Raw genomic sequence first — 11,866 nt, 5'->3', positions numbered from 1 at the left:
AAGCTGAAAAATCTCTAATTTACATTAAAATTCCTTCAGCTATGTTCTTCAAATGAATAAAAACTAAAGAAAATATTTAAATTTTGCATTTATAATCCATTTCAAAAGCATTAAATTCTGTCAAATCCTATTGTTTTTTTTCAATTTGAAAAAAGAACAATTACATGTCATTTAGCATACTGTGCAAAATGCAAGTTTGGCCTTAAAACATTGTCATGTGAAAGATTGACAAATGGAAGAGTTTGAAGACACTATCTTCTTGAAAACCTTTTAACTGGTGCTATATGCTCAAAGTTCGTATGTGAACATTTTCGGCTCCCTGACTGGGTCCTTTCTCAAGCTATACTCTCTTTTTTCGACCGTTATATTGAAGATTATCCACTTTCCTTGTCCTTGATGTTCCGTTGAGAATAGATAATTATACATGACAAACGATAGTTGCGTGATCGTTTTTTCAAGTAAAGTTTAAATGTAGATGGCACGCGGTTTCGACAGATTCGGAATTCGATAATTCGAATTTTTATCCAGAAAGTGGATAATCTTCGTTATAATGATCAAAAAAAGAGAGTATAGCTTGAGAAAGGACCTAGTGAGGGAGCCGAAAACATTTGCATACAAACTTTGAGCATATAGCACCAGTCAAAAGATTTTCAAGAAGATACAGTGGTTTCATCTCAGTGTGTATAGGTGGATTATCATAGTTTGAAGACAAGTGAGATTTAAGAGATTTGAAAGTTCTTATGGAAACAAATCTATGCACAATCGAAAATTTTCACTCACTGGTTATTTTTATTACAAAATTTATTGTGAAGAAAATTAACGGTATAAAAATTAGAAAAAAATCTCTCTAAAAAATTATCAAGATTAAATGAAACTATAAATCTCCAGTGGACAAAAAGAGAGAAAACCATTGTGTTTACAGATGTGCTGTTTCAGTTGTGTGAAAATAAAACTAAAACTGAACATATAATGAAAATAATTGACTATCCTTAGACGTGACATTTGTATATTTAATTACACTAAATGAAATTCAAGTAAATCTGGCTTCATTATTGGATTTTTTAAAACTCTCTTCATTCTTTGGGCTCTTTTAGGGAGCTTTTTAGTAGCTCATTATGGCTTTGGCCAGACCCTCAATGGGGCAACCAGATGGAGAAGAAAAGGTCCAACATGCCTGAATGACTACCTCTCAAATAATTCCTAAGGTTTTTTAATCCATATAGATTTAATCTCAGATTCCTTAGAGCATTAGACTGGCACCAAATTATTCCACTATCTGGTCATCAATTGATTATTTAATTATTAAACTGTCTTTTAACCAAATTATTTCAAGCAACTTTACCAGGAAAGTTACCGATATTTTACAAAAAGAAAGGAAAATCAAAATTAATTAATGTAAGATATGAAATATTTTCAATTTTTCTCATAAATCATTACATTAAGAAGAAAGCTAATCCATAAAATAAAATATTAATTGTTTACTTAATGTCAAAAAATGGAAAGGAACTGCATACCTGTACTGGATGATTCAATTCTTCTCCTGTGACTTTTGGAAAATCCATAGGTGGATGGTTATTGCATTCAAATATTAAATCTTCCAACCATATTACGCTATATTCATCACCATCCAGGTCTGATCCTTTAATAATACATATTTACATAAATAATTTTTTTTTATTTTGATGAAGTACCTTTTAAGTAAATTTTACTTTCATTTACCTGCCATTTCATTAGGATGCGGTCGTTCTCCTTTGGCTGGAAAAACTATACAATCTTTAATGTGTCTTAATTCCGGAATATCAACTGCCTGAAATTTGCGGACATCACCTGGATGCATGCAAGGGTTTTTTGTCACTAATACCTCTCCTGTAATACAATTCATTCTTCTGTATAAAGTAATTTGTTTAAATTCAAGCACATAATAAATGTTTCAGAAGTATTAAATTTCCATCATTGAATTAAAATTAAAGCCCAAAACATTTTTATTGATATACAATACTTTCTGTACATAAAATTTATTAATAATTGAGTGATAATGCAGTTTCATCAGGCAATAACCTGGCTAATTAAATGATAATTTGATAATGTTCAGACATTAATGATGAGAAAAATAGATTCTTGCTGTGTGCATGGAGTTTGCACACATTCCCCATATCTATGTAAATTTTGTTCCGCATCCCAATGATATGCACATCAGGTAGCAAGTCTAAATTAGTCTAGTATGAGTGAATGTAGATGTGTGAGTGCATCCTGTAATAGAATAACATCCTGTGTCAAGACTGCCTTCTGCTTAGCTGTCAAAATAGGCTCTGCCCATCTGAAACACTAATCTGGAATAAGTAGTAATAAAATAAATACGTAATTACCAAACAAAAACCAGCAAAAATTCAATCTGTTTGTTTAGATTGAATTTTTGCTGGTTTTTGTTTGGTAATTACGTATTTATTTTATTATTATTGTTTACACCAGTAGTATTGTGATGATTGTACTGGAATAAGTAAATTGGAAAACAAGTAAATAAACAAACAAATTATTATAAAATAAAAATGCACACAGTATACTGTTACGTATTTTTTATGATTATCATAAACAATGTGGTACAAGTGCTAAGCACATCTGACATATTTGTTATTCACTATTCCAACAAACTAACATCCTGGAAAGTTCTAATTGATAATACACTGACCATTCCTCATTTCCAGCTGTTGATATACATGCAAAGCAAATGTTTTCGGCTTCTTTCAGTGGCCAGCATCAGGCCTCTAGCAAAGACTTTTTAGCCAAATATATACATATTGACAGTATTGCCAGAAATGAACAAAAGATCAGTATATATCAATTTCTACAACAGTTCCAGCTTGAAGGAATAATAAGCTTAAATAAAAATCAGCAAATTACCGTTAAACCAGCAATAATTGTCGTCTAAACAAACATTTTCTTCTGTTTTAAACGGTCATCGTTGGGTTTAAATGAAATATATAATATATATAAAAAACAAACTCGACGAGGATCTATCGTATGACAAAGATTGCCCTCCAGGCCACTGCTAACGTGTCCATGTCTTTAAAATTAATAGCTGTTTCTCTCTTAAATGCTTTAAATATCTCCAGTTGTTCGAGATATTTGATGTTGGCCGGGTCCTCGCATCGTTGTAGTATTTGGGCATTGTCAAAGTCAACCTGGACATCGTTATCGACAGCGAAACAAGCCAATGCAGTAGTGCAAAGACCTTTCTAAATAGTGTATTTATGCTCCTCGATCCTTATATTTAGATTAAGTGCAGTAGCACCAATATATTCACCAGGTCGGTCTACTCTATGATTATAAATAGGGATGGTATAGACACCTGGGATACTATTTTGGTCCAGTTGATCCTTATCGTTTCTGATACAAGAGAAAACAGTGGGAGATCTCCTGTAAGTGATTCTGTTACTCAAAGCGGGATATTTCTTTGTAGATGTTCGTAAGGACCTTACTGTAAGTAACAGGTAGAAAGCACTCATCTCTTGACAGTGTTGTTTCCGCTGGATGTTCCTGACGTGCAATCAGAGCATTAATAAGGCGTGCAGGGTATCCGTGCTGGCCTGCTATGCTCGTAATGTACTCCAGTTCCATTTTTCTATCATCCGCCATCGAACAATGGGTGTAAGCCTTCTTACAAGGGCCTTAAAAGCAGAGATCTTATAAGTTCTGTAAGATCATGCTCACTCTTCATCCATTCAAAATCTTATCATAGAGATCTTCAGAACTCATGATTTCTGCATGGGTGAAGAGTGGAGCATACGAGATGCGATGGACAACGATGCGAGGACCCAGCCAACATCAAATATCTCGAACAACTGGAGATATTTAAAGCATTTAAGAGAGGAACAGCTATTAATTTTAAAGACATGGACACGTTAGCAGTGGCCTGGAGGGCAATCTTTGTCATACGATAGATCCTTGTCAAGTTTGTTTTTTATATATTTTATATGAACTTAATATTTTAAAACTGGAATCCAGCTGGATGAAAAACTTTTTTACGCATCATTGAACATTCGCTGGATCTTCACGGCATGCAACATTTTAAATTTTGGAATATCACATTCTTTTGCTAATATTCCATTTAAACCTGACAATAACTGCTTAAAATGGAAGAAAACATTTGTTTAGACGACAATTATTGCCGGTTTAATGGTAATTTGCTGATTTTTATTTAAATACATTAACCAGTAACATCGTGGTAATGTCTACAGCCCCGTTTTCATTCCTGTCAATTAGTCCTTTTAAAAATTGTTAACCTCCTATTAATTAATTTTGTATCAAAAAGCTGATGACGGACTCCACGTCCGAAATGCATTCTGAAAATAAGTCTGTCTAATTTGATGTCCTGTGGTGGTGTAATAAGTCTAGCAGTAAAGTAAAGCCAATCTTAGTGCTCACAAGCTATCACTTAATTCTCTTCTTAAAAGTATGTTTATTTCAATACAATTTGAAGAAAATGAAAAAGAAATTTAAAAGAAAAAGCAACATTTGAACCTACATACACATCATAGAATGATTACAGCATTAGAGCCTAGGCCAGTGGCGTAATGTGGGAGTCAGCCGCCCGGGGCAGAGGAAAATTTCACCGCCCCTTATTTAGGTATCTCAATTTAAAAGACTAAAATACACAGTAATTCTAAAGAACTTTTCGGCAAGAACAATCATCATTATTGTGTATTGTACAGGTTACAAATAAAAAAGTCATGTATATATGTTTTGCAATATAATAATCACATTTATTACACAAACTTTTACAAAATATTATTATTATTTATTGTGAAATTTCGCTGTCCCCTAAAAGTGCCGCCCGGGGCGGGCCGCTCCTGCCGCCCCCACTACGCTACGCCACTGGCCTAGGCTATGGTGACTCAGTTAGAAAACACCTTTAAGATCTAGTTATAACAACCATGGAAAACATTAAACCCATTTCTCTCACAAATTTTTGAAAGTTGCATCACATGGCTTTATTAGTTTTCTAGTAGAGTAATATTACAAAGTATATTAAACTTATTTCTTTTATTTAAATAAAAAAGACTGTTCTTTTGTTGACTTCTTGAAATAATTTAATTATATGTGCTAAGTTCTGTGAACTTTCACAAACTGTCCAATATAGATATATAATGCAACAATCAATTTCAATAACTGATTTGTTCATGCATCTATCTGAATACCAACAATGTCTAAAGTAATTTACACTTAGAAGTAATTATATGAACTTTAAAACTAATCAAACATTCAAACTTACACTGAAATCACCTATATTAAATGATATTATATTGAAATTATCTATACTGATGATATAAAATGATATGTCAGTTGTAATCCTGACAAAAATGTATTATTTTATCCATAAATAACTTGTTTAGAACTTCTCTAAAAACGTAAATATTTAGAACGCCTCTAAAAGGTTTATTTATCAAGGCACATCTCATACATCATTCCAGAGACATCAACTACCTTAATAAGCACTTGGAAAAACTGGAAATATACAAAGCATGCAGGAGAAACATGATAATTAATTACAAGGACAATAGCACCCATTTTGCAGGCTTGGAGAGTCTTTTTTGAAATCCAGTAAATCAATTTTTCTAATTGATTAACACCCGTATTCAAGCTTGCTTCACTAATCAATCTGATGCCGCCTTGTTTTTAAAATTTTGTTATTCAATTTGTATGTTCCTTTTTGGGACCATTTGTAACCTGATGACTATAAAAGCAGTTAAAAACATTATTTTCTCATTAAATTTTATGTTTCTTTTGCTGCATATTTGGTTTTTTGTTGTAAAGCCAAACAACCACAGATTACATCAGGCTACTTTTCTGCGATTATATTTAATTAATTACTAAATAATCTAAATAGAGGGAGGCATAAGCAACAATCTCTTATTAAATTTAATAATTATAATTAAATTAATATTTATTAAATAATTTAGAATTTTCTGAATGGAAAGAATTGGTCCAGAGTGGGACTCAAACCTGCAATTCCTGCTTACAGTGTGGATGTGTTGCCAGATATGTTACCTGAGACTCCATTGCTAAACCCCAGCATGGTATATGTATATATAATCATCATCATGAAACCTGATAAATTTGTGAACCAAAAATCACCAGAATGCATGAGGAAACTTTTCTGCAATTATATTTAATTAATTACTAAATAATTTGTCACTGGAGACTGGAGGCTCGGGTAGCATAACTGGTAACACATCTACATGGTAAGGAGGAGTTGCAGGTTTGAGTCCACTCTGGGCAATTCTTTTCTTCCAGAAGATTTTAAATTATTTAATAAATATTAATTTAATTATAATTATTAAATTTAATAAAAGATGGCTACTAATGCCTCCTCTAATGACAAATTATTTAGTAATTAATTAAATATATTCATGGAAAAGTAGCGCAATGTAATCCAGTGGTTGTGTGACTACAAATTTATCAGGTTTCGTGTTGTTTATGTATATGGGTTTTTTGTTGTGTTATACTTTAGCTTTATCCGCTATTAGTTCTATGTAAGTTTTGTTTACCCATTTCTAATATCATTTTAAAGTTATTTAACAACTCTGAAATGACACAAAAAACTTTATGTACTGTACATTTGCAATAGTTTCTTGTATAAAAAAACTGCATATCATCAAATCACAATTAATAATTCATATTTTAATGTTTAATTTATGAAACTATTGAAAATTTTATCAAAATATCACTACCTGTAAGTATAATCAGGCTCCTGTCTTCTTCATCCCAAACATCCTTAGAATACTGCACAAATACTTGCCCATATTCCAACTGTTTTGTCTCATCCAAAACGCCAAACATGGTCCTTCCCTTATCTGGAGTAATCTTTATTCGCGTTTTCTCCTTTAACATCTCTGCAAAAACATTATTTTGTGGGTTATAAAAACATCTGTAATCTTTAAATTATTTTAAAATGTAAATAAAATGTATTTACCTATATGTTTATAAAATATAGCCTTTAATAATGACACAAAGAACGGCTCAAACAACATTTCAATTCCATACTTGTAAATAGCATCATAATTAATGCGAAATGAACAGCATTCCTTCAGCAGATCTCTTGCATCTTCTTCATAAATAAAACTTTTAAGCAATTTCTCCAACATAACTTTTTGAAGCTCGAAAAATACACTGTCTCTTATTCCCAAGTGTGATAAAATAGTAATAAAATGCCTATTCAGATAAACTAATCCTATAATAAATCAAATAACTTTAATTTTAAAAACTGGATCTTAACAATACAATAGTAATAAATATCCACTAGTATTATGCAATTTAGGAAACATTACATACTCTGTGACACTCTTTAATTTTATCAAACTGATCTTTCTTTAAAAATAAAATAATTTACTCACTTGGTTTGCTAACTTTCAAAACTTCTAAACTCTCACTGTCAGAAGGAAATTTATTCATGCTCTCTCGAAAAATGATTTTATCCCCTTCCAGATCTGGCCAAACAGTTAACATCCCTTTAAAACCAGCATACCTTATTTGCATGGCCGAAGGTTCATTTGTAAATTTTAATTTTTTGTACACCTGAAAAATAATCTGTAGTTCAATAAATTATATATTAAAATATTAAAAATGAAATTGGTAACTATACCTTTCTCGCTAATGAAAGAGATATTTTGCCTATACCATCAGAAAATATATATTCCTCTTGAGACCTTGGATGAATAACTTTTATGTCATCCTCTTCTTCAATATTATTCTTGTCCACATGAGCAGCTTCTATTGCCTGAGAAAAAACTTGACCCATCCTTGCCATATATTTTGACACACATTTTATGTGCTCAAACTTTCCCAATTCGCAAAGGATATTACCAATATCTTCATATGCATAGAACATTAAACCCTGATCTCTTAAATGACTTGTTGAACAGCCTAAAATCTTGTAATGTCTTTTACCAATTTTAAAACCATTTAACAATTCTCTTTTTATTATGTCAATAGCTTTGTTGTACTCAGATCGATCCCCTCGAAATGAAAATGACAGTTTTTTGAAATCATCATCTCTCACAGATACTCTCAGTGCATTTTCTTCATCAAACTTTCTAAAGAAGCGACACTTAAAATACATCTGAGATGGGAGAAAGATTACTCTTGTTGGTGTCAGAATAGCTCGTCGAACATTAACACAATTATCATCTTTTCCATTGACGTCATTATCGTTAAAATCTTTGTTTCTATTGTAAACAACATTCAGAGCATTTTCAAACATAACGATGTGTTTCCTTTCCAGAGCTGCATTAATTTCAATTAATGTCAATTCCAATGCTTTAGGATTTTCAGAAACACATCTCTTTAATCTCTCATTTATATTTCTAAGATTGTTTTGCAAATATATTTGTACAGAAACATCTCTAGTTCTCGAAAGGATGCATTTTAACAAGTAAGTACAATTAAAGTTATCGCTAGGCATTTGCGGAATTGGATAGTTCTTAGGTCTTTTGCTTTTGTTAAGAAAAGAAAAGAAATAATCTGTATTCCTGCAGTTATCGACCAGACGACGGATAACATCTTGCGATTGTTCCCACGTCATTTCCAACTTTAGTACAGTCGACAGGCCAATGTCGGACTTGGAGCAATGATAAAAACTCGGCATCCTGGTATAACAAGTGCATGGTTTTCTGTTAGTATAATTTGTATATTCCTTTGTTTCAGCATTTTCTGGAATTTTCACCATATATACCATTACTGGATAAGTGAGATATAAACATACTTCTACTGTTTTACTAGTTGGCACTTTATTAATGAGTATCCTATAAATATCTGAATATTTTATTTCAAACTTGTGTAACAAATGTGTTTTGGCACTCTTTTCTTTTTTATTCAAATTCTTTTTGGTAACAATAAAATATACAAGCAATTTCTTACAATCATGTTCAAAATCTCCTTTTATCTGTGTTATTTTATACTCTAAAGAGGTGTCGAGATTTTGTTCGGCAGTATTATAATGTTCAACCAAATTATTTAATCCAACAATTGTTCCAAAAGCAAAATTGTGAATATTTACCTCTTTATCACTGAGTTTAGTGAATGAATCAAATACTTTATTTTCTTTAATTGATATCCAAGCTTGATTTTCACCAAAATCTTGCCTGCACCATCTTTCTATTAAAGTTTGCTTGTAATCTTTTAAAGATTTTGGCAAATTTAATTTGCAATTTAACATGTTTTTTTCTTCTTCATAGTAATCTGGAAGTCGTGGAATGTCTTCCCATTCTGACAATTTACATCCTATGCAATCTTCAACTTTCTCTTTAATATAATCTATTTTTTGCTTTGGTAGCCAAATTATCTTCACTTCAATTTCTTTCTTTCTATTCATATTACTAGAAATTATTATTTATTAATGTAATTCATTGTCTCATCATTATTTTTTTATCTCTAAGTCAGTGGCGTGCCGTGACATTTGACGATAGGGAAGCTGTGTTTCTGTAAGAAGCCGACTTTCAGGGGCAATCAACTAATTGCGCGTCAGGGCCCGTTCGTATTCGTTTGTTCGATAAGCCAGTAAAAACCGTATACTTCTTTAAATGTATTTTTAATAGATTATCTGACGTACTTAATAAATAAAAAAGTTCAATATAATTACCTCCGTTATTAGATTCAATAAATTCCCTACGCCCTCTAAATGCCAATTCTCGCTTTGAGAAAAAACATATAACATCTATTAATTTAGATATATCTATTAATCGTAATTATCTTGTTATAATTTTCAATAATTATTTTATATTGTCTACCAATGTTAAATTCTATTCCTCTTTGATTTCCAAATTGCTTCAATTTTACGAAAGAATTGTCATTCGTCATAAATTTTATCGTCAAAATGTCGAAATTTTTTGTTGACGTATTTATATTTAATTTAGGCATTGGTCTTTGTCTTTTAATAATGTTTTCTTTTTCATTATATGGTCTCGAGCCAAAACATTTTTAAAATAAATTTTTAATCACTAACCACGATATAAGGGCTAAAATTAAAATTATAAAAAAAAACTTACTTGGTAAAACAAAATGTGTGACGAATATACATACCTAGTACAAAAAATTCTTCAATTGTATGAATATACTTTTAAAGAAACTTATAATTAAATATAACTTTGTGAAGAAACGTACATAAAAATAACAAAATATTCTTTACTTTTTAAATCTTAAATCAATCCACTTAGTGAAATACTGTAGCTCCCTACGAGTGGCTAATGAATGGAATCAGAGACGGTCCAGGTAGGTGTGTCCGTGCCAAATCCCGAGGGTGCCGATACCGGTCAATGTCAAATGCCTCTTTTGTTCGCGTCACTAGTATATATCAAAGGACGCGACGGGGTTGTTGTAGATTTTAAACGTTTCTCACCATAGCTGTAAAAATCTAAATATGTTAAACTTAACAGATTGTCCATCGTTCGTTTTCTAACTAATTCGTTTTAGGACCAAGTGTTCACGGAAATTTCCAAAATTTACAACTTTTCGGTCACTCTCATTGAACTGCAGAAATTTCTGTCTTTATTACATCTAATATTACGAAGAGATCAGACCCCACTGTACTCGGCAAGAGATTGGTTCGGTTAAGCTTCTGTTTAAGTAAAATTTCGGCTCTTTCATCGGGGTTTTATTTATGTTTCTAATTCCCTAATCGCTTAATTATTTAACTACTTCTTAAATAGAAATAAGTCGAAACCGGTTACTTTGTACTCGAATATCTGTAGTCTTGGGAAAAAAGTGGAAAGAAATTTTTATGACAACCGATACATAAATCGTAAATTTAAGGAAAATAAATTCTAGAGCTTTTTTTGTACCATTGTACGTCTCATTCATTAAATTTGGTTGTAAATGATGCAGCCAAAGTAACAGTTAATTTTTTATCACTGTACTAGAATTGTACACGTTTTTTCTGCATCCCCTTACAGATGGGACATACTAAATCGTAATATCACCGGTTTAACATTGAAATCCGTAAGTAATATAAGATGGGAGAGCAGAATAAACGCGGAATAAATGTATCAAATATTTTAATGGATTTTTTTAAAACTCCTGTCAACTATACAGAACTATCATAAAAACATGCCAGTAAATTCCTATCAGTTGGGTTAAGTTATAAATCTAGTCTAGGGTGAGCAACCGTTTTTATAACATGGGCCGGAATAAATTTTACGTTTTTTCCGCGGGCCGTAGTAGTCAATTGACGCCTTCTTGTAACTCGTAATTTTTTTAGTCTGCAAATATGAAATAAATAAATAAAAAGTTAATTACTACATTTATTTCTCTTATCGTTTTCGAAAATTACAAAGAATTGGAAAAATAACTATTAATTAGTTATTTTTCGAATTTAATAATCTATTAAAGATCTCGCGGGCCGGATAGAAACTTTTCGCCAGCCGTAGCTGGCCCGCGGGTTGCCCGCCGTTGATCTAGTCTGCTCGTGATTCACATAATCGGGCGAGGGTGGCCGAATATCTAGCAGGCGGCTAACAGCCCACAACCGCTCCAGGATATAAAGTCGCGTACTCTTTACGCGTGTGTCGCTTCTACCAGCTAAACCGTGACGTTGGTGCTCTGTAAAGCGCATGCGCCAATGCCTATAATCTGGCTGCTTGGAAGTTGACAGGCAGGTGGCTAACAGCCCACAACCGCTCCGGGATATAAAGTAGGACTCTTTATGCGTGTGTCGCTTCTACCAGCTAAACCGGGTGAGGTTGGTGCTCTGTAAACCGCATGTGACAATGCCTATATGATCTAGCTGATTGGAAACTGACCCGGTTTCGACACTCCTTCCGCCACCGAATCATTCGAATATACAATAGCAATCTTATCGTTTTTTTTCACATGTAGT

The 11,866-nt window shown here is 32.2% G+C and overlaps 1 protein-coding gene across 1 annotated transcript in view; it reads right to left on the bottom strand.

The window, feature by feature from the left end:
* Positions 1-11,866, bottom strand: part of LOC136971192 (uncharacterized) — a 58,520-nt gene that overhangs the window by 34,011 nt on the left and 12,643 nt on the right. Inside the window, exons 2-7 of the mRNA XM_067265668.1 lie at positions 7,640-9,371; positions 7,392-7,572; positions 6,971-7,228; positions 6,729-6,890; positions 1,720-1,866; positions 1,515-1,639 (exon numbers count right to left, since the gene is read on the bottom strand). Of these exons, the coding sequence (XP_067121769.1) occupies positions 1,515-1,639; positions 1,720-1,866; positions 6,729-6,890; positions 6,971-7,228; positions 7,392-7,572; positions 7,640-9,367 (2,601 nt within the window). The 5' untranslated portion in view covers positions 9,368-9,371. The remainder of the gene's footprint in view (positions 1-1,514; positions 1,640-1,719; positions 1,867-6,728; positions 6,891-6,970; positions 7,229-7,391; positions 7,573-7,639; positions 9,372-11,866) is intronic.

This window comes from Centruroides vittatus, unplaced genomic scaffold, assembly GCF_030686945.1.
Source record: "Centruroides vittatus isolate TY-2023 unplaced genomic scaffold, ASM3068694v2 contig_235, whole genome shotgun sequence".
Taxonomy (NCBI): domain Eukaryota; kingdom Metazoa; phylum Arthropoda; class Arachnida; order Scorpiones; family Buthidae; genus Centruroides; species Centruroides vittatus.
This window is presented reverse-complemented; position numbering and strand designations above follow the sequence as displayed.